Source organism: Trachypithecus francoisi, unplaced genomic scaffold (assembly GCF_009764315.1).
Source record: "Trachypithecus francoisi isolate TF-2019V2 unplaced genomic scaffold, Tfra_2.0 Lachesis_group3, whole genome shotgun sequence".
NCBI lineage: Eukaryota > Metazoa > Chordata > Mammalia > Primates > Cercopithecidae > Trachypithecus > Trachypithecus francoisi.
Window position 1 is genome coordinate 115272178 of NW_022681468.1, and position 27324 is coordinate 115299501.

General features: G+C 54.8%; 1 protein-coding gene and 1 long non-coding RNA gene across 3 annotated transcripts in view; one reads left to right on the forward strand and one right to left on the reverse strand.

Annotated features, from left to right (window-relative positions):
- LOXL1 (lysyl oxidase like 1) lies at positions 1-25372 on the reverse strand. The gene is made up of 7 exons (XM_033189437.1): positions 23902-25372; positions 8920-9028; positions 5362-5499; positions 4707-4863; positions 3992-4087; positions 2357-2472; positions 1-303 (listed from the first exon to the last, which is right to left on the reverse strand). The coding sequence occupies exons 1-7, from the start codon at positions 25013-25015 to the stop codon at positions 297-299; spliced, it is 1737 nt and encodes a 578-aa protein (XP_033045328.1). The 5' UTR covers positions 25016-25372; the 3' UTR covers positions 1-296.
- LOC117070388 overlaps positions 12326-27324 on the forward strand; it is a 21736-nt gene continuing 6737 nt past the window's right edge. Inside the window, exons 1-2 of one of the 2 annotated variants that reach the window (XR_004431902.1) lie at positions 12326-12639; positions 18090-18241. This is a non-coding gene — a long non-coding RNA (uncharacterized LOC117070388). Of the gene's footprint in view, positions 12640-18089; positions 18242-20077; positions 24011-27324 lie in introns of those variants that run through there. The other variant, XR_004431901.1, reaches the window with a different exon arrangement.

The following is a 27324-nucleotide window of genomic DNA, read 5'->3' on the forward strand; positions in this document are numbered from 1 at the left end:
GTAGAAAAACCTTGTTTTATTCAGCCCAGACCTGGGCAATCTAGCTCTGTGGTATGGCCAAAGTATAAAAAATAAAAACCAACAACAACAAAACAACGCTGTAGAGAAAAGTGAAATATAAAATGGGGTCTGGCATCCGGAATCCCTGTGGTTTCCATCCACGTTCGCTCCCTGAGGCCGGCAGGGAGGGATGCCCCTGCCTGTGGGTTGGGGGCTGGGCCCCTCGGCGGGAGGCTGCCAGGGGAGCAGGGCCTGCTTTAGAAGGGGAGAGATTGGCCATCTGTCCCTCCCAGAGATCAGGATCTAAGAAGGAAAGACAGTGGGTCAATGAGGGGCTGCAAAATAGGGCCCGCGTGGCCCCCTCAGCCCGGGCTTCCCTCCCACAGCCCAGGTCCCTCGTGGCAGGGCAGGCATGGGCCTCCATTTCCCTCAAGAGAAAGTGCCGACCCCCTCAGCCCAGCTCCAAAAGGAGGGGTTTGATGGACTCCCACCCACCCAGGGCACAGTCTCAGCACATTCCCCTCCCCATGCCCTAGTCCCAGATTGTTTTCTAGGCCATTAGCAGAGCTGCTACTGTCTGGAAATACTTTCTTGTTTTTTCTAACTCAGAACCTTTTTTTTAAGCCTCCTTTTTCCTCCAGAAATACGATGGAAACCCACAGGCGTCAGTCCCGTGGCCTTTCTGGGAACGCTCTGTCCAGCTTCCTGTGCACGCTGGCCCAGCCGCCTGCCTGTGGTCAGGGTCACAGAGACTGAGACACTCTAATAAGACCTGGCCTTTCCAAGCACTTATGTAAAGAGCTCTTGGAAGGAAGGGCTTTGGCACCCCCTGCTGCCCACAGGCCCCCGGGAGCTGGCAGGGCGGCGCAGGCTGCTTCTCCATCTGCCCTGCCGAGAGCCCCCCTGGCTGCTCCAGGCGCCTGGGATGTGGGACGCTGTTTCTGTTCCCATCCCCCTTTCCCAGCAGCAGGCGGGACTCCCTGCCTCCCTGAGCCCCCAGCAGCCTCCTTTGTTTCCTGGATACCCCATTCTTCCTTCCTCCTCCTTCCCTAGAATGGCTTCTACCACTTAGGTGACCCCTGGGTCTTGAATAGCTAAGACAGGCCCTGAGGAGCGGGAATGTGCTGGGAACCCAGGCCTACTAAAGAGCCAGACTGCCAGTGATGGGATAGGAGTTCGTCCTTTCAAATACGCTGTGTGCCCTGGGGAATTCTGATCTCATCCTACTCCTGAGGAACCTAATCTCTGCACTGAACTAGAGGCTGCTGTTTCCATTTTTAACATTCATGATGTGGTGGCAGCATGCTGTGAACAGTTAGGTTGGTGGTAGCAGCCAAATGTGAGAGGGCTGTCTCTAAATGAGCCTGGTCCTCGTCACAGACGGAGCCCTGACCCTGGCCACACACTGAGCCCTAACCCTTGTCACAGACTGAGCCCTGACCCTGGCTATACACCACACCCTGACCATAGTCACAGGCTTAATCTCTCATACCTGCCATCCATTAATAAGCATACACTTTTAGGGAAAGGCACCTCTCTGGCCTTGAGATCTCTACCACCTTTCTCCCAGTTGATGAAGTAAAGCCGAAAGCTCTAGGACTTTTTTTTTTTTTTTTTTAATGGAAAAGGGTTCCTTTGATCTGGAGTGTGGTAGGGTTTCCTTGTGAGCTTGTAAGGAAGGGGGTCCCTCTGCAAAGTACTTCACGTGGGGATCAGGAGAAAGACTGAGGACCCTACCCAGCAGCCATGTGCTAAAATCCCGAGCCCAGGTTTTAGGGACTTCTACAACGGGGGCCTAGGGACTGAAGATGGCTCCTTTTAACCAGAATCACTTCTCATCTGTGACTATTTAATCCAGTCCACTTGATACGGACACTAATGATCACAGCTGCTGTTCACTGTGTGCCACTGTGTGCTGGGCTGTTGAACATGCAGACATCAGGCCTATAGATCCTCAGCCCCGGCCTATGTGGAAATACCTATTTTATAGTTGATGAAAGTAGCTCAGGGAAGTGCAGTAGTTACCCAATGTCACAGAGCGAGGAAGCTGTGGAACTGGGACTGCAGAGCTCATGGCCTTGCACCAAATGACTCTGCCTTCTGCTGGTTTTCACTTGGGACATCTCAGGGAGCCACAGGATGCAGCCCCAGATCAACACCCTACAGCCTGAGCCCCACCGTAAACACTCAGCTTGGGGTTGGCACGGACAAGGCTCTTTTTGCTGGGCCCTGCTGCAGCTGTGTTCGGCCATCAGGGGGACCTAAAGTGCAGGTATCTTAGGTATTTCAGGTGGCCTTGCCTGCTCCCCAGGCAGGAAAGGGACAGGGCCAGGAAGGATGGGGAGCAAGCACTTACTGGACAATTTTGCAGTTTGTTGTAGAAACGTAGCGACCTGTGTAGTGAATGTTGCATCTCACCACGTTGTTGGTGAAGTCAGACTCTAAAACAATATACTTTGGGTTCACGTGCACCTGAGGAAGAAGAGAAACAGGGAGAAAGGGAGTCTAGTCAGGGGGCTGCACCTCAACCGCTCACCAGAGAAGGTGGTAAGGAGGCAGACAGACAGACAGACAGAGAGGAGACGTAGACAGGAGACAGAGAAAGACCATGTGAGGCCAAGAGACGTGGAGACAGAGACACACTGCTAGAGAGACACAGAGGGGAAAGAAGCAAGCAATCATCTGATGCCCCTTATCAGACACAGAGGTAATCCAAGCAAACATCATCTGATGCCCCTTCTCAGAAGAATGGATGTTTCCCTAGAGCGAGAGCCTGTGCCAGGTGGGCCCTGCATGGGGCATGTGGGGTCAGAGAGGTTGGATCCTGCCCCTGGGAATGCAGTAACGAGGAGCTGAGCGGGGACTCGACACCTGGCCTCCCCAACGCCAAGGCTCAAAGTTGTTCCCTATGCATTCCTGTCTATGCTTTTTGTCTGAAAAGGAGCTGTTGGGATACAACACTTTTAAATGTTGGATTAACTAGGGTAGGGCCAGCTTTATTTGCAGAACATCTAAGAACAGATGCAGGGATGTGACTTTCAAATCCTGGTACACTCCCAAAGGGCAGGGACTGTGAACTGTATTGCTTATGTGGTTTGTGTGTCCAGTGCCTAGAACTCAGAGGGGACTTCCTACGTGTTTGATTGAGTGGATGAATGAGGAAAAGAAAAAATATACTGGACAACCCCAGGCCCTGGAGGAGCAAGCTTGGGGCCTGCTGAGGGGCACTCAGGAGGGAACCGCAGAGAACCACTGCTGGACGCATCTCTCCACCAGCTGACTTTCTGCAGGGAAGGCCTCCGCCTGCAAACCTGGCTTCACTGCTCTTCCTTTACTGAGCTGCTTTTCTGCTTCTGAGTGGGTCCAGATGAACTGGTGGAATGATCCCTATTCATTTTACACCTGTGTGGAGGAGGCTGAGACATGGCTTCCCCAGGTGGGCCCATGACAACCTGGCCTACACGTATGTACCAAGTCTGGCTGTGTGTTGTTAATATGCTTTTCTACTTTTCTCCCGACCAAGGGAAGAGGCGATGGGGTGAGTGTCCATTAGAGCAGGAGGGGTTCAGGCTAAAAGGGTCTTGGTCACAGGAGCCCTTGGCTTTGCAGGGGTCCCTGTAAGGAGCCAAGGGCCTCTTATCTGTCTCCCAAATGATACAAAGTCTGCCCTGTCCGAAGACAGGAAGATAGACCACATGGTTCTCCAAGTCTCCCTTGCTCTCTCTGGTCCTCTGTCACTTAGGGAGACAGTATCACCACTGTCTCTAGCATTACCACAGCTGGGGCAAAGGTTCCTTGGGTTCTTTATGGAGAGAGAGGCTATGCCAGCCTGAGACCTAAATCTTCGGCTGGGAAGCCTAAACCTTGAGGGATGCCTCAGATGCTGCCTCTGCTCAGCTGCTGGGAGAACGGAAGAGGCCCAGAGGCTGAAGCTTCTTTCAGGAATGATGAACATCCGGTTGGAGAGAAAGCCCCAGACCCAGAGGCCCACCTTGAGGATGTAGTTCCCAGGCTGCACGTCGGTTATGTCAATCCACTGGCAGTCGATATCTGCGTTGTAGGTGTCATAGCAGCCTGGGCTCAGGCCCTGGGAAAGGGATAAGAGGAGCGGCTGATGCTGCTGGTTCCCTAGAGCCACCCCATGCCCACTTTCAGGAGTTTCAGGCCCATCTTCCCCTGGGTTTCTCCCCTGACCCTGGCCCAGGGCAACTGCTTACGGTGGGTCCACCCCTTCCTAAAGTCGCTGGCTAGACGGACCAGAGGAAAGACAGAGATCTCTAATAGCCAGGTGGGAGGGATGAGATGGATGTGCCGGTCTGCGTGGGCAAGATGGATGACAGAATGGATAAAGAGAGACGGGACAGACAGACAGTTTGTGGATGTTTAGGCTGGCTGATGGAAAGGGGGATATGGGTGGGTGAACAGGCTAATGGGACGTGTTGCTCTCCAGACTGTTGCAATGTTTCCTTCTCTCCATGAGCAGATCACCTGGGAATAACATGAGAAGGGGCTTGGGCAGGGAGAGAATAGTCCCTGCAGGGCACTGTGGCAGCCTGAGGACTGGTGAGAAGACCTTCACTGTGAGCAGAGCTGAGTGGCCAGAAGCCTTGGCACTAGCCAGGCCTCAGCCGGCCTCAGCAGGCCTTGCTCTTTGTCTCCCCACTCGTCATCCGCCTGTGCCCTGAACCCCATCTCTCCAGCCCAACCTGGGTATGAGAGGTGCATGCATAGCGCTTGAGGTTGCCGAAGTCACAGGTGCTGTCCTCCAGGCAGAAACTGGCCTTGTGGCCCTCAGCCACCTTCTTGCCTGTGGCTGCATCCAGTAGGTCATAGTGGCTGAACTCGTCCATGCTGTGGTAATGTCTAGGGGCAGAGGAGAGGAGAGAGGAAGAGAAGAGCGCCTAGTCTTCCCTGGGCCTCTCATCCTGAGATGGGCTCAGGTGACCCTGCTGTGGCACAGCCTCCTGGCCAATCTAGGCTCTCCTGTCCCCTGAGTCCTGCGGGGTGGCCCCTCTGTGCTCCCCACCTAGCTGGGTCGCTCCAGGACAGCACATGCTCTGGACCCCTCACTTTCTTTTTGGGCTCCCACCTGTAATGACCTCACTGGGCAATGCCCCATATTCTAGACATTTCCACCCCTTATTGAGACCAATCCTTCCACCTTCCAGCCTACCTTTGGCTAAGAGTTCTCTGAGAAACACTTGCCCCAGTAGTAAGAGTTGGCAGATAACACCTCCCTGGGCCCTCTAATCCAGTATCTGTGTCTCTCAGAGTGCTCGTGGCGGGAGGGGAGCTCAGGCACCAAGGTCCCTGGTCCAGAGGAGAAGTGGAAGAGGATGGGCCCAGCCCCTCCCCACTCACTGGTGGCAGCTGTGCCACTCCCAGGTGTGCCGTGGCCGGTTGGGGAGGAAGTCCGCTGTGCCCTGGTTCTTCACACGCTGGGGGAAGCGCAGCAGCACCCGTACATCGTAGTCAGTGGCCTCAGGGGCATAGGCTGTGCTGCAGGGACGACAGGGGAGATAAGGGGGGGGTTGGGGCACAGTGACACCAGAACCCAGCATGGGCCCCCTCAGCCCCACCCCTAGTCCTTGGCCACTGGTTCTGCAGCCCCACCGCTTGTCCCTGAAGATCTTCTCCTCTGACTTCCCAAACTGTGGCAGAGGCTCAGGCCTCTTCCTTTGTCTTCTGACCCCGTGAAATCCTGGCTGTCCCCTCCTTTCTGGCCTCCACCATGTGGCCGGCAGCTGCCAACAGCATCTTTCTAAAGCGGTACCAGGCACGGCAGTGTCCCTGATACCTGCAGGTGACTCAGCTGGGGTCAGCCCCTGGGTGCAGGAGCACATAGAAATCTCTGAAGGGCCTTTGAAAAACAGCCCTGTTGCGGGAGCCAGGCACTTTGGCTCATGCCTGTAATTACAGAGCTTTGGGAGGTTGAGGCAGGAGGATCATTTGAGGCCAATAGTTTGAGACCAGCCTGGGCAACACAGTGAGAAATTAAAATTTAAAAAATTAATTTAATTAAATAAATTTTTTAAAAATTAAAAAATTAGCCAGGTAAGGTGGCTTATGCCTGTAGTCCCAACTACTTGGAGACTGATACCTTGAGCCCAGGAGTTTGAGGCTGTAATGAGCTATAATTGCGCTGCTGCACTCTAGTCTGGGCAACAGAGTGAGACCCCCTTTCTAAAAACAAAGAAAAAAAAAAAAGTACTATCCAGGAGATTCTGATAAGTCTTCTCTCCTCCAGACAGCCCTAATTGTTGACAAAAGTATGCCGTGTCTTAGGTGTGGGCCTGAAAAACAGACTTGAGGTCCTCTGGTCAAAGCCTCTTCACTTTTCTAGTCCCATCTGCCCTTCCACTCCCCTACACACCGCGGGTTCCTGCTTCAAAGCCTATTTTCCAAACAGGCTGAACTTTTTCCTGACCCATACTTTTTTTCCCCATGCTGTTAGCTTGACTCAGAATTCCAAAACTCACCCAGCCTCCTAGGGGCAACTCAAAAGTCCCCTCCTCCAGGAAGTCTGCCTGGATTGCTCTAACAGCACTGACTGCAGCATAGCCCAATACCACCTACATCTTGTGCTGGGTTGGGTATGACCAGGCCACCTCTCCCTGATTGCATGGCTTCAGGCTGGCAACCTGTCCTTTTCCATTCAGGGAGTGTGGGTCTGGTATGAATTGCCTGCTCACAGTTTACCTGCTGACTCCAGATTTCCAACTGAGGCAGGCCTTGTGACAAAAGGAAAAGGGTGGAAAGAGGAACGAGAGGCTGCCGTGAGGCGAGACACACACATATGCACACATACACACACGCGCACACACGTGTGTGGTAGGAACAGGAAGGGGTGGCTGAAGGCCCCTCCCCTCTTCAGCTGATGGCTGACAGCTAACCCTGTTGGCTTCAGGGGCTCTTCCCTGGCACTCATTAAGGTCCAGTCCTAAGGCCAGAGGGGACTGGTGGCCAGTCGTAGGGATTAGCGCTCTCTTTGAGAGAATGTCTGGACAACAGGCGGCTCAGACTGTCTGCCAGGATGAAAGGCCCTCAGCCTTGTCTGGGGGAGGCTTGGAATCTGTCTATGTCTGGGTCGAAACAAAACATCCTCCTTCCCTCTGTTCAGTTAAATCCTGCCCTTCTGTTCGGCTCAGCACACCGTGGGAAACCATAAAGGTCTACGTTCTAGGCCCAGCTTGGCCACAAACTAGCGGTGAGACTTGGAACTGGTCCCTTTCTTTCTCTGGGTTCTGCCTGCAGCATGTGAACTGGCACCAGCCCGTGGCCCATACTTCAAATGATCTCAGAGGGCCCTCCTGCCCCAGGGCTCCAGTTCTGCAGGGTTCTCCAGGTCTGAACTCTTGCGCCCACCTCCTCTGAGGCCTCAGCCCTTGCTGACCCCTCCCTCCTCTGACCTCCAGCAGCCCTGGCCTGTGAACCAGTCCACTTGTGTCTTGGTTCTGTCGCTGGGGTACAGGTGAGGGCTGTTCTCTCCAGCTGTACCAGGAGACCCTCCAGGACAGAGGACAGGCTGCCTCCTCTCCCCAGCTGGGAGCGCAGGTCCGGGTACTCAGGATTCTTCATGAAGAGGCCGTGATATTAATAGTTTGGCTTTGACTTATTCTCTTAAGACTGGAAGGGCTGTCATAGAGGCTGTAAGTTCCTCATGGCTGGAGGAATTCCAGCAGGACCATTACGCTCTCTTCCCCAGGACAACTGAAACAAGACAAGAACTGCCCAGACAGACTGGCTGAGTGGTACTCAGCCTGTGGTCCCTGAACCAGGGGCCGTTTCCACACTGATGCCAGTCTGGGATGGGATCGGGAACTTGCACCAGAATGTATATCGACAACATTCCTAATCACTGTGCTTGGTTCAGCGGACACTTTTTCTTTTTTTAAAGCAAGACTTTCTCAATGAAAGAGTGAATTGAGTTACATTCTGGTGCAAGCTTTTTATCTTGTTACAGACAGATAAGAGTTTATGATCAGCTACTTATAGTGGCAGTGAACTAGAAGTTCTAGAAATGAGAAAATGTTGAGATTCTGAAGAGTTTCCCAGATAGTAGAAAGTCAAACTAAACAGAGAGTTCTAATGTCCAAAAAGCAGGTAATTAAGAAAAATAGGTGCTTTCAACATAGAGGGATATTAACAAAAGAAGCAGATAACATAATCTTAACTAATTATTTTAGCCCAGGGAGGTATCCCCAAAGAACCTATATTCCAGCAGAATATGAACTGCTAATAAATTAGAAGCAAACACTATGAGAGGCAGGATCACCCATGAATAATGGCGAGCCAGCTGTGCTCACCTTCTGGGTTCATGGAAACTGGTCTCCTTCCCCTCTTTCCAGTGCAACATATAATTGAAGCTTCTTTGTCCCCCGGGCTCACTGCCCCTGCTGTGACCAGGCAGAGGCAGCCTGGGCCAGCCAAAGCCACAACTGTCCTCTGTGGACATGGCTCCATAGTCCTGGGCTCTATCCTGCAGGTACATCCACCCAGTAGGACTTCCATAGGTCCCTGTATGAGCACTGGAAGCCTGGGTTCCCAAGAGGAATCTTCTCATTAAGCAGCTCAGATCCAAAAGGTTTGAGTTCCTTTCATTGCTCCTCAGTTTCCTGAGGGGGCAACCCATGCCTTCAGGGCTCGTATGCAGATGAGGTGCCACAGTAAAAGTGAAGTTCCTTGTATAGTAAGGTACAGTATACAGAAATGCTGGGTCCCCACTTGCTCCCCTCCCCTCCTGACTCCCTCAGGGCAGGCAAGGCTCACCGATGAAAAGGTCAGGGTCCTGGGAGGCCGGGGCATTTGGCCAGGGTCATCAGCTTGCAGACAGCCTAGCTGGCAGCCACAGCTAGGCTGGGTTCTGGGTGACTCCCAGGGACTATCCCAACACTCTACACTTCTGCCTCAGCTGCTTACCTGGCCAGACACTTCTCCTCCGCAGCACAGCGCAGGGAGTACAGGTGGGCTCTCTGCACATAAGTGGATGCTTGCACATAGTTGGGGTCTGCGACCAAGTCAGGGAGACCTGGAGTGGGCAGTGGGAGAGAGGAGGGAGGGAGGAAGAGCATGACATTGAGAGCGTCAGGTTGGCCACTGTTAATGCCCAGACACCTCCTCATACCCCAAACATCCTCTCATACCCCAAAACCCTTTGCCATTCTCCTTGGGCGTTGGGTCCTGGGCTCACGTGTGGGGTCAGGGAAGTCAGGCAGCAAGAGCTTGCATCTCGAGCTCTGTGGTGTGGGAGCTGCTAAGACTTCCTGGAAAAGCTTGGACATGGACAAGATCTGGGAGATGGGGCAGGATTTAGAGAACCAGAGTGCAGGAAAGGGTGTCCTCGGCAGGGGGAACAGCATGAACAAAGACCTGGAGGCAGGAATGAGTGAACCATGTAATTTCCTGACAGAGGCACTCCCTCGAGTCCTTACTCCCCAGGCCTCTGGACAGCAGCCCCCAGACACCCTCCATTCCTCTCATCCCTGCAGTCAGCATTCTTTGTGAACCACCAAGAGAGTCCTGGCTTCTGGCCTGGAGTGTGTCCCTGAAGGTTCATGGGCAGAGCCAGGTGGATGCAGGCTGGCAGGAGTCGGGGTGGGCAGGAAGGGATGGGCTAGAAGGAAAACATTTCCCCAGAGCAGGCTGCTGACAGGGCAGGATTCTCAGCCTGGGCGCCCAGCCCGACCTTCTCAGGATTCCTTTCTGCTTGGCACAGCCACTCCTCCCCGTACCCCCACCCCCAATCACCTGCCACCACTTCCTGCCATCAGCGCCCTAGACTTGACCACACCCTCCTCGGTCTGCAACCTCTGGCCAGCAACCTGAGGGAGACCCTGGCTCCCTACCCTGCAAGGTCTGGGGTCAAGCACCCAGGGGAAGTCTGGAGGCTGCCCCCGTCCTTGTGGTCCCTTGTTCCCCAGGATGTGCCAGAGTCCGAGGCCTGTCCATCCTGTTCCTGCCCCTCCACCTTCCTCCCTGGGCATGCATTAGTCTGAGCAGGAGTTACTAAGAATAAGCAGAAACCACACTTAGGTGTCCAGACTCCATCCCGCATTGGAATGAAGAAGGAATATCTTAATGTTGGAGTGACAGGGTGTGGGCTGGGGTGGGTGCGGGCAGGGGTGGGTGTGGGCAGGGGGGACTCCAGGGCCCTGGGCTCTATCCCAGCCCAGCCACTGACTTAAAGGGGAGTGGTCCTGGGGCCTCTAACTCCCTCTCCTCTCTGGCCTCAGGGATTTTGTCAGGTAAGTGATAAGATGAGGCTATAAGCTCCTCTTAGTTTCTTTGAAGTACTCTGCTCTTGAGGGATTCGGGAAGGGTGACAGCAGGCAAGGTGGGAGGACTTAAGTCCCATGGAGGGGTTTCCCACCCCTTTCCTGCTGCCAAGACCCTCTCATCAGCTTTTAGATCTGGAAGATGAGGCCAAGGAGGGGAAGCCTGGCTTCTAAGCCATTGGCAGAAGTGTCTGCCTGCATGTTCCCCTCCCCACACCACCCTGAGTTCCCAGACCCTAGCTTTGCTCTCCCTGGGACCTGGGCCTCATGGGGGAGCCTGGTCCAGGCAGCCACGGTGATCTCACCTACTTGGAATGAAGAGGAAGCTTGGAGTGCAAGGGTGGGTGAGGATGAGGTGGCTCCCGGCTGGTGGGGGACTTCTTGGCCAGCCTAGGCCCTGTTACTTGAGCCCCTAGGAATGTTTGCAGTCATTTCCCAAGGGACCCATAGGCCCTCAAGCCAGCTGGGAGCTGGTTCTCACTCTCTGGACCCTGGAAGCCTCTGGGGGAGGGGTGAGGACTGGGGATGGGCCCCGTCCCCATCACCCAGTGCCTTTCCCTCAGCTGTGTATAGGGTGGGGTAGCTGGGCCTTTAAGACGCAGGACACTAAGCATTTGACATCAGACAGCTTGCTGCCCCCACCCCAGGCCCAGTTTCAAGAAATACTGCACAGATGGCTCCACAAAGCTTTTCTGGCCTGATCCTTCCTCTCTAGGCTATTTCATGAGCTGGCTACGCAACCCCGGGAAGTTGCAGGAGTGGGGAGGAAGAGGCCAGGTGGGGCCAGTGAGGGCCAATGCTGTTCCTGGCCTCTCCTAGCCCTGACTATGTACACACACTGAGCCCTGTGCCTGATCACAGTCTGCGCCCTGACCTTGGTCACAGACTGACCTCTGATCCTGGTCACATTAAGCCATGACCTTGGTCACACACTGAGCCCTGGCCCTGGGAACACCCTGAGCCTCAATCACACACCAAGCCCTGTTCAGGATCACAGTCTGAGCCCCGATGCTGGTCACACACTGAACCCTGATCCTGGTCACAGACTGGGCCCTGATCCTGGTCACAGACCAAGGTCTGATGCCTATCAGCAATTCTGAATCTCAGGCTCATTTCTGTTTGTCCCCTGATCATGGGCGAAAGCTCTTCAGCTAAAGAAAAAAAAAAAAAACCTTAAAAAAGGAATTGCTGTGATATCATCAAGCCTTTTGATTAAAACTGAGTGGGGTAGGGTTATAAGTGTCAGAGGTATGGAGGAGGGCATCTGTAGAGTACTGCGTGTGGAGATTTGGAAGAGAGGCTAAGGACAAACAGCTTGAGGCCGCTGGTCACAATCTGAGCCTTGACCCTCCCACAGATTATCATCTTCTTCCTCTTATTGTTGAGGAATCTCACGCTCAGGCAGGGGCCTCTTCCTGTGGGAAGTCTCCCCTGATCGCAATGATATCTCAGGCTGCACACACTTCTCCTCTCTCACTACCCCATTTGTATTGATCTACACCTAGATTTCACCATATTAACCTGTGTGTGTCTCCTCCCTTCCAGACGGGGTTCTATGGGCAGGGCCTGAGTCCTACTCAACCTCAGTGGAGCAACTTTTGTTTTAGGGGTGACTGACTGGCCCAAAGCCCCTCAGGCTCTGTCAGGAGAGCCTCTTTAATGACTGTTCCAGGCAATCCGAAGTGTGTTCCATGTCCTGCCCCCAAGACACCAAGGCACACAATGTCTTTGGAAGCACTGGAGGAAACTGAGGCTCAGGCCCATAAATCTGCGCAAGGTCGCACAGGGAGCCGGGGTACCCTAGGAGGGGATCCTAGGTCTCCTTGCCCTCCCAGGACTCCACCTGTCACTCTTTTTATAAAAATAAACTTTTTTGAGCTATAATTTATACACAGTGAAATGCACAGATTTTAGGTGTACAGTTTGATAAGTTCTAACAAATGTAGAAAGCCATGTAGCTTCCACCACAATCAAGCTGTGGATTGTTTCCATCACCCTCTGGTACCTTCCCTGTAAGTCCCCTCCCCGCCTGCACCACCCCAGTCAGCCACTGCACTGCTTCTAATCCCTGTAGATTAGTTATGCCTTTTCTAGAACTTAAGTGGAATCACTCTTACCATTATTTTGTAATTGTCTTTGTTCTACATCTCTAAGCATCACCGGAGCCTCCTGTGACTCCCCCAACGGCTTCCTCTCTGTGCTCTACTCTGTCACACCCTCATGGCCATAGGGGTGACATAAGAGGCAGCAGCTTGGGGAAGCTGCTGGAAAGGAGTAGCCTCAGGAGTCCAGGCCAGGCCCCCCCGCCTCACGCTCAGGATCCTTGCCGAGGTCCCAGAGAATAGCAGACCCCCTCCCACGGCTGGTATGTTTTTCCAGGAAGGAACAATGCCTCCTTCTCTGGACAGCTCTCCCAGGGGACATTTCGTCAGCAGTCAGGCCTGTAGGCTTGGGCTCTTGGCCTCTCTGCAGGGCTTGGGGCTGGGGGATTATGTGATGTGGGAAGAGGATAAAGAAGGGTTGATTGAGTTGGGGGCTGGTGGACACGCTCAGTGTAGGAGTAGGGAGGCTGGTCTGCAATTTCTGGCTTGTAAGGTACAATAGGCCCTCCAAGCAGAGTGGCCAATGTTGGGTGAAGTCCAGTTACTATCAGACTGTGTGATCAGCCCTCACCTCAAAAAGTATGCATTTTAAAGGAAGATCCTGGACTTGGTGAAGGTATACATCCAGCTCCCCACGCCACCTCCACCTTTTCTTTTTTCTTTGAGATAGGGTCTTGCTCTCTTGTCCAGGCTGGAATGCAGTGGCATGAACTCAGCTAACTGCAGCCTCGATCTCCTGGGCTCAAGTGATCCTCCTGCCTCAGCCTCCCAAAGTCCTGGGATTGCAGGTGTGAACCACTGGACCCAGCCAAATGAGGTCTTTTTGCTTACTCCAAATACAGGGGAAACCATCAGCCCAGGCTGGAGTGCAGTGGCACGATCTCGGCTCACTGCAACATCCACTTCCTGGGTTCAAGCGATCCTTCCGTCTCAGCTTCCCAAGTAGCTAGGACCACGCGCATGCCACCACGCCTGGCTAATTTTTGTATTTTTAAGCAATTCTCCTGCCTCAGCCTCTCGAGTAGCTGGCATTACAGGTGTGTGCCACCATGCCTGGCTAAATTTTGTATTTTTAGTAGAGATGAGGTTTCCCCATGTTGGACAGGCTGGTCTCGAACTCCTGACCTCAAGTGTTCCACCAGCCTTCGCCTCCCAAAGTGCTGGGATTACAGGTGTGAGTGACCGCGCCCGGCCAGCCTCCTGTTTTAGACCCCCAGGTTGCCTCTGACTCCCCGCTCCACAAACATGCTACAGTGAATGGCTGTACATTCCCCTCCTGGGCCTGAAGATAAACATCCAGCTCCCTGGGTCACCTACAGCCCTGCTCAGTCTTCTCCCAAGCCCCCAGCACCACTGGTGGGGGGTAGGCTGGGGCGGGTCTCACCATCCAAAGACTCGGTGGATGGGCTTGCTCACACTGCCCAAGAAAACCCTGGCTGCCATCCATTTCTTCCTCCCAGGAGGGAGACAGGAGCCTGGGGTCTTACCCGACTGTGTCATAGGACTTCTGTGTGGCCTTGGGTTGACCCAGCCCCACTTCAGAATTCATGGTCTCCATTCTTCCACTTCTAATTGTCCTCCACCTGACTCAGGGCCTAAGGCCCTGTGCTGGCCTCTGTGGGCGTTCTTCCTCAGATGCAGGCCGCACAGAGCCTGGGCTAGGATGGCAGGGATGCTGAGTCACGGGGTGGCGAATACCCTTGAGATGGCCAAAGCCAGGCTGCTCGGCTGCGGATGGGCTGGGTGCAAGGAAATAGGGTCCCAGAGCCATCCATTCCACAGGGAGACAGCCAGCCACTGGTGTGGGGTAAGCCTTTTAGCTATAGCAGCCCCTTCAACCCCCCAGGGCAGTGAAGACATGGAGCTGAGAAAACAGAACCAAAGTTCTATATCCTGGCTCTGCCCCTGGAGCTTCCTCTGTGGGAGTGTGCAGGGGCACAGTAGGAGGAACCTGTCACACTGATTCTTGGGGCCCGTGTGCTTGGGACAAGCCCACCCTGTCCTCCTGCTCAACGCTGGGTCTAGAGCTGCTGATGTCTCCTGTGCCAGCCCTCGGGAACCGGGGACAAAGACCATCTGCCCCTTCCCTGGTGGGATGCAGCTGGGGCCTTCTCAGGGGTGAGGCTCCAGGAGCGAGTTCACTGTCTTGTCTGGTCTCCCCAGCCCCCTTTCTGAGGCTCACTTTCTCCATCTGGATGATGAGGGAGACTGAACTAGCTGGCCCTTGAACACAGGTTGGATGGATCGATAAACACTTGGAGATTAAAATACTTTTTAGGAGCTCTTCAGTTCATTCCCCAGCCTTGGGCAAGAGCCCGAGACCTCTCACAACCCTACAGACGATACTTTAGCAGTCAGGAAATTCTCCCACCGTCTGACCTAAATCCTTCCTGCTTCATTAGAAATCTGTTCCCTCCTGCCCAACGGTTCCTGGAGGCTGCCCAGCGCTGAGGGCCCTGTGGCTACCTTCCCATTGCTCGTCCACACCTCACCTGTTTCCCTCTTGGCTTCCTCTTTTTTGTGGTTCAGTAAACCTTGTTTCTGAAATCTTTCCTCTCCAAGCCTCCTGCTCATGAGGGGCAGATGATGGAAAGTGGAACGTAAAAGAGCCCTAATCTGTTGAGCCCAGGGCTGGAGGATAAACAAAGTCCAGCAGCAACTGGTCAGTTGCTTGTGAAATATGTGCTGAGAGGGATGTTTTGGCTAGTACAGCCAGATTCCAGAGGAGCCCCTAGGTGGGGGAGAAGCAGAAAGCTCTGCAGAGCAGGGCCTTGAATAAAGATGAGCCAGAGAGGCCTCTAGGGCTAGAGCTGGCTGCCCGATTCCCTAGGAAATGATTATCTCATAATCAGGAAATTAACTTGTCAGCACTGGCCTGGTGGTGCCACACCTACCTGGTGAGCAGGCAGGCAAAGTGGTTGCAGATTCTACTTTGCCCCATAACGAAGGTGCAATCCCAGCTCAAGCCTGAGAGCTAGGACAGCCATCAAGCCAGGCCCAGAGTCTTCAATGGCTCCCCATTGCCCACAGAATCAAGCCCAGAAGTCTTAGAGTGGCAGCTAAAGCCATCTGTGGTTTGGCCTTACCTAGCCTTCCAGAACTCTTAACCCTCAGGATCAGTAGGCAGGTCTCTAGCAGCATACCCCAACCTTTCTACCCCCGATCCCATGGTGCCCTTGTCCTGGAATTCCCAGCTATGCATGTGTGTGCATGCACACACACACACACACACACACACACACACCAGCTCTACCTATGCGGGGGTACACAGTCTTTAGCTCCAAAGCCCACCTTGTCACACCTGACCACCCCTCCACCACTACCCTGCACCGTTTTATAGCACTCGTCTGTCCACCTCACCGATGGGGAGAGACAGCTAGCAGCAGAAGGGCCTGACTCACGGAAGGGATTTGTGAGTGTGTGCTTGATTGCACCAGCTGCCCAGGAGGCAGGCTGGGCTGAGGGAGAGGCAGACGACACTACCCACTGGGGAGGTCAGCCCCCTGCCCAGAGGCCAAGCCTCTGCTGCCTCTCTGCACACCTAATGCACATTTCTTCCCAGCGTGAACCCAACCCCTGCCCTTGCAGTCCTCCTCGCCCTTGCAAGCCCTGCCTGGTGCCCCCTATCCCACCTCTAGAAGCTTCCCCTGTTGCTTCAGTTACTCCAGGGGTTCCCTCCCTGCCCTCTCAGGCCCTGCAGAGTGACTTGAAATGTTTATATTTCTTACAAAACTTACTCTGCCCATGGCCTTTCCATCTCAGCTCAAGGCAACTGCATCCTTCCAGCCACACCAGCCATAAACCACTGTGTGATCCCTGACACCTCTTTTCCTTTCATACCCCATATCCAACCCAGCAGGAAATCCCCTCAGCTCTATCTCAAGAACAAACCCTAAAGCTGGCTTCCTCCATTGCTATCACTTTTCCTGGTCTCTGGAACAGCCGCCTCTCAGTTTCCCCGACTGACTCCCCACTGTCCACTCCTAGCGCAGCAGTCAGAGGCCCTGTTTAGCAGAAACCCATGTTTCTGCTCAGCTCAAACTCTGAGGAAAAGGATGCACAGAAAATAAAAGGCAAATCCGTCACAATGGCTGACAAGCTCCCCATGGCCTGGATCCCATTACCTCTCTGACCTGTCCCCTGTTATACCTCCATTTCCACTCCACTCTGTTCTAACCACACTGGAGCATACCTGAAAACCCCAGAGAACTCCTGCCTCAGGGCCTTGCACTGACTGTCTTCCTATCTGGAATGCTCTTCCTGCAGACAGCTGCATACGCCTCAAGTCTTTGCTCAAATGTCACCTTCATGAGGCCCGACCACCTTTGCCACCTGCCCCTCTCCTATACTCCCGATCTTTCTTACCTATCTCTATTTTTCCACAGCACTTATTACCTTCTTCTTTTTTTTTTACGTATTCATTATGTTTATACATGAAAATAGAAGATCCACAAGGGCAAGAATTTTGTCTCTTTCTTTTCACAAATACCCAGCTCTAGAACAGTGCCCAGCATACAGTAAGTCGCTCAATAAATATTTGTTACATGACTATTTCCTCACGAGATGATATCTGCCTTCCGCAGCCAGGCGAGAGCCTATGAGGGCAGGGGTGAGTGGTATTGTCTTTTGCCTGTACTCAGCTTCTGGCGCATGTCTCCCAGGTGCACAGCAGACGATGGGAGCTGGCAAAGACAGACGTGGGCTTGGGCCACTCTGCACCCCAGGTGTCTGTTTTCTTACTGCCAGGCTGAGATGTCAGTGAGGCCAGGGAGGGGTCTGAGGTGCCCCTGAAATTCTCCATGCCCAGCTCAGGGCCTAGCACCTGTATGCCCTTGGCAAGTGCGTGAGCCAATGCCCACACTGCATAAAGGGTCTGGTGGCATTGCCTGTGTGAGCACAGACTTCATTGTCAAGCAGAGTCTGGAATTGATTCTCAAAGTCCCTTCTTTTGCAAAAGGATTTGCTTCAGGTTTGGAAAACCTGTGGTTCCAACTGGCCCACAAGCAGGGGGAAGGCTGGGTTGTCTCCTGAGGTTTGGATGGCAAAGGCCTCTGGGGTCTCGCTTTCCCATCCTGTGTCTCTTCCTGCTTTGGCATTCTGAGACCCCTCTCCCCATTTCCAGGTGGTACTGCAATGCCCAGTTTCTGGGTGCTCATCAGCAAGAGGGAGAAGGACCCAGATGCAACCCTTGCCCTGTGATCATGAGTCCAGACAAAAAGAAGGCCCTTGGCCCAGCTGCCTGTGGAAATGAGGTGGCTAGATCAGGGCCAGGGGAGGGGGCAAGTCCAAACCTCTCTCTCCAGCATCCCAACCCTGACTGTGCTTCTGCAGGCATGCTGGGCACAGCAATTGGAAGCAGGTGTGAGCCACCTGGGTGGACCCCAGCTCCCTCCCTGCCCCTTTCCTCTCCTGCCCATGTCAGCCACTGTCCTGGGAAGTCTTCCATGTGTTTCCAGCTTAGAAAGGAGATAGAATGGACTCAGGAGCTACTGGAGAGGGGTACCCCTTCTGAGACCAGAGGATGCTGCAGTGGGGACCCCTGAGGTTAGGAGGAAGGAGAGAGGACAAAAAGCCAGAACTCCCAGGCCAAGTCTAGCAGTAGCCTGGGACCCATAAAGGCACTAATGGCTCCCAACCCAGCTCTGCTACCATCCACAGCAAGTTTGTGGGGCCTGCAAACTTGAGGCGAAAACCCAAATTTTGTTTTTTTCAGGTGTTCACACCTCAGGGGAACAGTGAACACAGAGACAGATAACACAGAACATAAAACACCCTTCCCTGAGAGACAGCACAGAAGCCGGGCCCACTGGAGTGGACAGTCAGCCTAGGTCTAAGCTTGGCCACTCATTAACCCTGAGACCTTGGGTAAGTTATTTAATTTCTCCAAGCCTCAGTTTCCTCATCTATAAAATGGAGATGATAGTACTATTAATCTCACAAGGCTGTTGTGGGAATTAAATGAGAAAAATAAAATGCTTAGCATAGTGTCTGTTCAATAAATATCAGATATTCTTACTCTTAGTATTGAAAACAGGAGCTGTCTCTTCTTGCAGGGATGGTCCAGTTTGAGACCAGGGGAGAGAGAAGGTGCCTTGCAAGTGGCTGATAAGAGAGGAGACAGGAAGTCTGCCTGGGATGAGGCTGCTTAGGACTCTACTTGTTTGTTCAGACACTAATGACTCTCAAAGGAGGAACAGGGAGGCAGGAGGAGGGCCTAGAACCCTCCGTTTCCACAGCTTGTCTGATCCAACACAGCTTTCTAAGCCTGATGACTCTTTTTCTTTCTGAAGGAACAATCTGAGACAACTTCAGGGAAGGAAGGAGGGATGCTGATCTGTGATTCTGCCTCCAGGGCAAGTCGCTTAACCTCTCAGGGCCTCAGTTTGCTCATCTGCAAAATGGGGATAACAATCCCACGGTTGTTACAAGGATAAGTGATGCTTTTTTTTTTTTTTTTTTTTTTTTTTTTAAGAGACGGAATCTCACTCTGTCACCCAGGCTGGAATGCAGTGGCACAATCTCAGCTCACTGCAAGCTCCGCCTCCCAGGTTCACGCCATTCTCCTGCCTTAGCCTCCCGAGTAGCTGGGACTACAGGTGCCCGCCACCACGCCCAGTTAATTTTTGTACTTTTAGTAGAGACGGGGTTTCACCGTGTTAGCCAGGATGGTCTTGATCTCCTGACCTCGTGATCCGCCCACCTCGGCCTCCCAAAGTGCTGGGATTACAGGCGTGAGCCACCGCGCCTGGCCAAGGCTTAAGTGATTCTAACTGCAAAGCTCCAAGAACAGCGTCCGGCACTTAGTATGCACTATATGAGTGTTTGTTACACAAACATTCTGGAATCAGCAATGACCATGACCAGGCTACACCCTAACACCACACTGGGGAGAGACTCTGCTTCCAAAGTCTTTCACACTCACTGTCCCATCTCACCCTGTCACAACCAGTGCCCAGAATCTAGCAGGCAAATATCTGTTGAATGAATGAATGACCAAATGAATGAGTGAATAAATGAGGCATACAAGATAAGCAGTAATACACAACAATTTTTTTAAAATGCATGGTTGTTAAGAACTCAAGATAGGGAGTCACACAGACCCAAATACTAGTTCCACTACTAAAAGCAAGCAAGTGAACTTGTCACCTTATCTGTAAGATGGGACAAAAAACAGTACCTGGCTAGGACCTGGGAATTAAAGGAGATGATGTGTAATGCACTCAGCAAATGCAAGCATATTCTTCCTCTGGATGCAGATGGGGGGAGGTGAGGACCACAGAGGCAAAGCTGGCAGAGGGGTCCATGCTCACGCCCTGCCCCGCCCGCAGGTTGAACATGGCATCCTCCTGGGTCATCTCATTGTGATGCATCAGTTTGAATTCAAGCTCGGCTGTACCCTTCTGTGCCACCTCCCTAGGCCTCAGTTTTCTCATCTACACCAGGAGTACCATAACCTGCACCTCATTAGGAGGTTGTAAGGATGAATGAAACTGCACATTGAAGTCACTAAGCCCAGGAAGCAGTCTTCCGCAAATGGCCAAGTTGGCATTATCATCCCTGCCTCTGGGCTCTAACTCTGGAAGCTTGTTGGGTAAAGCCTGCTTTGGTCCTTCCCTGCATCTACTCCAAACTCTGCAGGGGAAGGTGAGTCATCTGGAGGGCAGAGGAGGGCAGGCATCCTGTGGAGGTGGGGTGGAGCAGGCCCAGGTGAGCTAGGGGCTCAGGTAGGAGGGGTGGTAGCAGGCAGCCAGGGCTGCTCTCAGGGACTGAGGGTCCAGACAGGTCTGGCCTCTTGGGTGCAGGAAGCTGGACAGAGAAGGGGGTACCCTAGAAACACCCTTGCATGTGTCTAGGGAGGTGTAACATCTAGGCCCACGAGCAGCATGGTCCGATGGGGGCTATGGAGGCTTGAGAAAAGGAGGAAGAAAGGACAGGAAGGGGTGCCTCTAGCTCTGAAGTGCTGAGCTGAGACACTAGATTTTGTCCTAAAGGCCCTGAGGAGCTACAGAATCTTCTTGAGCAGAGGAGTAACCTGGTCAGAGTGCAGGGGTTTATCTGCCCACATGTAGGATAGACTGGAGAAGGAGAGACTGGGAGCAAGGGACCAGGGAGGAGGCAGCTGCAGTTCCCTCCTGGCCTCTGATTGGCCATGTGAGGTCAGGGATAGAGGACACATGCCAGGCAAGGCTAGCACAGCCATCCGAGATGCCCTGGGAGGATGCCCAGGGCAGCCTGTTCCATGTTCCTTTCACAGGATTGCCAGAGCCAGTGAGTCAGGCGGGGGGTGGGAGGGTAAAGCCTTGGGAGGGGAGCTTTGGTCTTCTGGGGCTGCAGGGCTTCTTACGTGGCACTAAGACCCCCAGCTCAGACAAGCTGAAACTCCAGGGAGGCAGGAGCCGAGGCAAGGATCCCAGGAGAGGAGGGCCTGGTTGGTGGTAGAGGGACAGGTCACATCAAGGGAGCCGACACAGTGCAGGGGACCCAGCTGGGCCTGGGAAGTGGCTGGCCACCCTCCAGGCCTCTCTTCAGGGATTTGCTATGAGAGCCAGGCAAAGTATGTGACCCCCTCCGGGCCTCTGTTTCCCCTAGTTTCTTTTCAGTTTCATGTTGCAGAATTGGTGAGAATGGTACTGCAGGAAGCAGTACCAGTGCCCAGGGCGGGAAGAAAGAGGGCACAGGTACCTGAGGAAGAAACTGGACTCAGGACAGGCGCTTGGAAACCACCCACCCATGGAGGGAGGTGGGTGGTGCTCACATGTGCTTGGTGTTGTGAGGACATGTCCACGCCCACACACATACTCAGGCTGCCAGCGCCCAGCCTCAGACCCCTGGGTGTGTGGCCAGGAGGAATGAAGTCAGTCTCAGAGAATCCGCCTTGGGCTCCCACACCAGGCCTGGGGGTCTGATCTCAAGTACAAGGCTTGGCCTTCCCTGGGCTGGGATTTTCCACGGTCTGGCCTAGCAGGGTGGAGAGGGAGGAACCAATGATGGGAGAGACTACTGCTCCCTCTCTGGCCTCTTTGTGAGCCCTAAACTAGCCTGCAACCCCCTCCCGAGCAAAAAACACACTCCCACCCCACACCCTCAATGATTAGGGGAAGGGACACCTGGATGGTGCTGACGACCATCCCTTGCAGCAATGCTTAGACACTGCCTCCTCTGGAAGTCTCCCTGAGCCGTAGCCTGACTGGGAGGGCCCTCCTCTGGGATCCCAAAGCCCCTGGCCCTACCAATGCTTGCCTAATTACAGCACTGAGATGCCCCTCCTGCTAGACTCCCCCAGGGAAGGGCCTGGACTTGATGCATGTAAGCACACTCAGCTTGGCACCTAGGATGCTGCCTTCAGGGGAGAAATGTTTTTGACCCAAAATGAACTGTGGGGCTCAGGGGTAGTGGCCAGAGGTCTGCTAAGCACCAAGCACCCCCACTTCAGACATGGCCTTGCCCTGTCCCATTCCCCTCTCAACCAACTGGCTTCCTTAAGAACTAATAGCCCAAAGAGAGGCCCTAGAAAACCCACTGACTTGGTGCCCAGATGCCAAGTCCCAGGCCTGCCTCTGCCAGTATTGTGGCATTTGAGGGCTCAGTTTTCTCTGCCCAGAGGTGGGGCCCATCAGGCTGAGTCTCATGCTGAGGTCTTGCGTTCTAAAAAAAGCCACTGCAAAAGCTTAGCACCCTCTAGGTAAAACATCCTGTCCTCCAAGGGGCCGCAGAGCAGCTGACGTATGGCTATGACGCGCCCTTCCGCAGGGATGCTGCAAGTACCTGATAAGGACCAGAGCAGGCGGATGCATCCTGCATCACACCACAGAAGGACCTGCCATCCGACTTTCCTGAGCTCCTGCAGGTTCTTAAAGTGGAATTCAGCACACAACTCAAATGAGTCCCCTTGGATGTGACGGAGTGAGTGTTCCCAGTGGAGACACTCCTCTCGCCTAGTCTTGGCCTCCAGCAGTCCCCAGGGAGACAGGCACCCCATGAGCAGCCCCTTCCTGAGGTCAGCTTGGCTGGAGACAAGGCATCATCCCTCTGCTGACAGAAGCTGAGGAGGAGGCTGGGGTGCTAGCACCTATGCTCTGGGGCACTGTAGGGCTCAGCCCTTACTTGGTGGGCCAGGCACAGCAACCTCAATGGGGAGCAGAGGATTACGGGTAGAGGGAACTACGACAGCTTGAAAGAGGCAAGGCAGGGTTGGACTGCATAAGTACCAGGCACTGACCAGAAAACCTTGACCCAAAGGCTGTCTGTATGGAGAGGGTAGCAGGGAGGGGGATTCTAGGACAGTAGAGAATGGATGATGGCCATCCGCACTAGCCAGACCCACCCATCAGCCCTTGTCACAGTAGCCCTGACTGCTAACAGCATGTGTGGAAGCTGCCTCTCCACTGTGCCCTCATGCGCAGAGGGCTTGGGCCTTCCCAAGAGGAGGACATATCTTCACCCCCTGAAAAGCCAGAGGGAGGCCTGTCCACAGCTGGAGCTCTCCCCCAGGACCAGGACTAGGGGGAGGGGAATGAGGCCAGCGAGGTGGTTTTTTTTTTTCTTTTTTTGCTCGGGGTGCAAAATTTTAGGGGGTGCCAAAAAAAACTCAGTAATGGAGATAAGTAATATTTAACGCAATAGTTTTTAAAATAAAAATTAATGCAAAAAGATCTGTAATGAACAAAATATCCAAATTTCAAATTGAGACAAGATCCGTGTTGCTGATTTTCCAGTTTGCCTCAGGCTCCAATATGGCTTGGCATACCACTATTACTGATTCTATTTAAAATTTGGATATATCGTTTATCACAGGGTTTTTTTTTTTTTTTTGCATTAATTTTGACTTTAAAAAATATATCTAAATATTACTCATCTCAACTACTGTGTTTTTTGGTAGCCTCTGAAATTCTGCACCCAGGCCAGTGCCTGACTGGTCTCTCTTGCCCCAGCCTTGCAGACTCCCTGGAGGAAGTCTGGACTGCCGCCTGGAGCACAGGCTCCCCTCTAACCTCCTGCACACTCAGGCCAAGCTCACACATGCCCAGTGATGGGCAACCTGCCACACCTCCAGGGGCATCCCTTAAGGCCTTTCTGGCCCTGAAGACTCAGGTTTCTGATGCTCCTTGCCTCACCCTGTAAGCTGGCACAGGACATCTCTAAGGGGAGAAGGAGATGCCCTCTCTGAAATGAGGGAGAAGCTGGATGAGGTGTTTCTTCCTTTTGTCCTCAGATGACCCAAGCCAGGTGCAGAAGGCAAACCTCCTCCCAAAGCTCGGCTAGTCCCTCCACCAAAGCCAGGATCACAGCCCACACCTGCCTGGCCAAACCCTGGCACTGATGATGCCTGGGTTCGGGTTAAGCTGGGAGGTGAGGTGCCAGGGGGGCTGTTGGCTGGGTCGGGGGAAGTCGGCAGGGGGCGCTGCTCCGTGCTTAGCAGCTCAGGGGAGGCCTCTGGGAAGTTCCGAGGAGGGGCCCGGCGCCCGGAGCAGTTTCCCGCGGCCAGGGGCACGCGCGGCCGGAGGGGCGTCGGGGGCGGTACTCACCGCGGCCGTTCTGGTTGGGCCGGTACACGCTGCCCACGCTGAGGCGGCCCTGCTGCGCGCCGTTCCGCTCCCCACCCGACGGGGGCGCGTCGGAGCTGCGCACGGGCAGGTAGGGCGGCTCCAGCGCGCGCGGCGGCCCGTACGCCTCGGGCGGCGGGTTGGCGTAGGGCGGGTACCAGCCCAGGCGCGGGTCTCCGCCGTAGGTCTGCGCCGCCTCGGGGCCGGGGCCGGGGTCGGGGTAGGCCTGCTCGAAGCCTGTGGTGCCCTCGCTGTACAGGCTGTGCGAGTAGCGGCGGTCCAGGCCGTCGGGGGGCGGTGGCGGCGGCGGCGGCGGCACATAGGGCCTTTCGGGGGCTGGGTAGAAGCCCTGCGGCGGGTACTCGGGCAGCTCCTCGCCGCCGCCGTACTCCTCGTAGCGCGCCCGGGGCTGGTAGGGGTAGATCACTCCCGCCGAGGCCACGGCCGCCGCCCCCGCGCCCATGCCGCCGCCCGCGGGCCGGTAGTACACGAAACCCTGGTCGTAGGTCCGCGACGCGGGATCGTAGTTCTCGTACTGGCTGACGAAGGGCGCCTGCGGGTAGGGGAACTGCTGCGGATAGGAGGGCGGCTGGCGGTAGGTGCTGGCGAAGGCCGAAGCCGAGACCGAGGAGGCGGAGCCCCCGTGCCGTTGCTGGGAGACGGAGGTGCGGGCCCGGGCCATGCCAGTGCTGTCCCCGACGGCCACCTCGCGCCAGTTGTCGGGCACCTGGCCGAAGCCAAATGGGTGCCGCGCCTGGCCGCGCACGGTGTCCGAGCCCACGCGCCCCGGCAGGGGCAGGGACGGCGCCTGCCGACGCCGGGGGCTCCCGTGGCTGCGCCGCTGCTGGGCCTGGGGCGCGCCGGCCAGCAGCACCCGGGAGCTACTCTCGGAGTGCTGAGGCCCGGCCGGCACGTACTCTGAACCCGAGTTGAGCAAGCTGTACACCTGCCCGTTGTTCTCCCACTGAATCAGCTGCCGCCAGCGCCGGGGGTCCGAGCCGTGCCCGGGCTGCGCCTGCTGCCCGTGCACCATCACGCACAGGCAGGCGCCCCACACCAGGGCCCCCAGCTGCCGGCTGCCTCGGGCCAGAGCCATGGTGACCCCTCTGCAGAGGCCTGGTGGACAGAGAGGCTCTCAGGAGTGGCCCCTTGGGCGTGCTTCTCTTCCCACGGCCTCGAGGACAGGAAGGCTCCTTGCTTGCCCCAGCTCTAGCTTTGTCCATGCTGGCCTTGTCCCGAGCGGGACTGCTCCTCCGATGACAGCATTTCGAGGCCAAGGGGTCAGGGCAGGGCAGGGGCGGTGCCCAGGGCTGCACGAGGCTCTCCGCAGGGCACCGGGCGGGCAGGACCGCCTGTGGGCCTTACATGGCCAGCCCCGCACTGGCTGGCCGCTCGGCTGGCGCTTTCCCACTCTGAATGAATAAGCAACAGGCTGGGAGCGTCGGGAGGCTTCGGCCTCTTGGTCCGCCTGCTGGGGCCTCCTCCGCGGGGCCCTATGGCCCGCCGGCTTTTAGCTATGTGCCGGTCCTACAGCTGCAGTGCTCCCTCCGTCCCTGGAGTTCCCAGCCAAGCCACAGACCTGCCTCTGAGGAAGGGAATCGAGCAGGGAGTAGGAGAGGACCTCTGGGGACTCGGGCCTGGTAAGTGGGGCTCTGGCAGGCAGAACAGGGCTGGAATGTCAGCACCACCCCACCCATTCCTCTCTGCTTTGGACACAGCATCCCTGGTCTCCACCTTGCTCACTGCCTTCTCTTTTGGGCTGGAATGGGACTCTGACTCCTGTCTGCTCCAGCCTCCTCCCAGTACTCCCGAGTTTTCCATTTTCCTTGTTCCCTAAAGCCAGTGCTAATTAAGAGACACCCTCTTTGTATGTTCCTTCCGCCATTATCCCACACCCTCAATAAGAAGAAAAAAAAAAAACCACACACCCTCTTTGTTTGTGGGCCTCCTCGGGGAGATGCTGAACAGGGACCACTCTCTAATTCCAGGCCTCAGGTGCACCGCAGCTCTTGGACCTGTGTAGAGAGGCACTGGAGCTGCTGCTTTTCCCTCGTGGCACACCTCAGGGGCTTACTTTCCCAGTCTGAAGAGTGGGGTATATCCCTGGGCTGAATAGCACTTGTGAGATCCTGGGAGAGATCATCTTCCCAAACAGCACGTATGGTTTCTGTCCTGCATCTCTTGACTCTGCATAGCCTGGGAATAACTTGAGTGTATACATGGATAAAATGAAACCAGGGGCTGTCTTTGATATGGGACAGGGGTCACTGTGAGATAGAGAAGCCTGTAAGCATAGAACAACAGAAGGGTGGTTCCGGAGAACTGGCCTGGTCCTGTTGCTGTGTGGCTCAGTCCCTTACTATCCAGCTGCCACATCTCACCAATGGAAGATTAGGCCAGATGGCTCCTGAGAGTGCTTTGGGTGATTCTCTGTTCCTTCTGGGAATGGCAGGGATAGGAGGGGGTCCCAGAAGTTTGGACACTTTGGCATCCAAGAAATCACACTCCAAATACTGCTCTACCGGCCTCCCTCGGGCTGCCTTCTCCAACCGTATTCCTGGAAACCGAAGGGCAGAAATTGCCCTCTTGGACTTATAAACAAGGTATGAAGGACCTGCCCTTAATTTGGCCCCTGTATATTCCTTCTTATTTTGGAAATGCCTGGAGCCCACCTAGGGAGGAGGTAACTAGAGTGGACATTCTTCGAGAACTGTAGACCTCCCAACCCCATCCTTGCCAGGCAGCATTTGTTCACCCTTTGCACTGTTCTTCAGGACTGAGGCTTGGACTCTGGCATGTCTCTATCCTTTAAATGCCCAGAATTCAGCCCAGAGGTCAGAGGCTTCCAGTATCTCCCAGCCAGCAACCTGTCAACGCTCACACCTCAGCTCCCCAGCATGGGGTTTCTATCTCAGACTCCAGACAAGATTCCTCCAAAGAGCCATTGGTGTGACTGACACCAAGCAAGATGCTGAGGCAGGGCTCACTGAGGGCCGGGACCTGGAGGGTTAAGCCTTCCCTCCCTCCTGCTTGCCCCCTGCAGTGTTGGCCTCAGCTGCTTGGAATCCCTGGGGTCCTGTAGGACCCTCCCGCCAGCCAGATGGGCAGCTGCGGCAGCAGAGGGGGAGAAGTGGAAACAGGCCTCAGGGTACCCCTAGGCAGGGAGGGAAGGGAAGAGGAGTGGAAGGAGGATAGAGGATGACTGTGAGGAAGGGAACTCAGTTGCCCTAAAATGAAGGCAGAACCCCTCGCCTTGACTCAGACAGCAGAGTAGGGACTGCCTCAAGGCTTTGGGTGTGGGGGGATCAGGGCACAGGCCATTCCACTCAGCGGGCCTCGGAGCCAGCTCTTGGCGTGAAACCTTACCCGATGCTGGCTCCTGCTCCTCTCTCTTTTTTCTTAATA

Bases quoted from the DNA above. Each gene is read 5' to 3' on its own strand.
- LOXL1 (XM_033189437.1), bottom strand. From the start codon at position 25,015: ATGGCTCTGGCCCGAGGCAGCCGGCAGCTGGGGGCCCTGGTGTGGGGC. The intron at 4,088-4,706 runs GTTGGGCTGGAG...TCCCTTTCCCAG, and splicing joins CATGCACCTCTCATACCCAG to GGCCTGAGCCCAGGCTGCTA. The intron at 2,473-3,991 runs GTGGGCCTCTGG...CTTCTTCCTCAG, and splicing joins CTGGGAACTACATCCTCAAG to GTGCACGTGAACCCAAAGTA.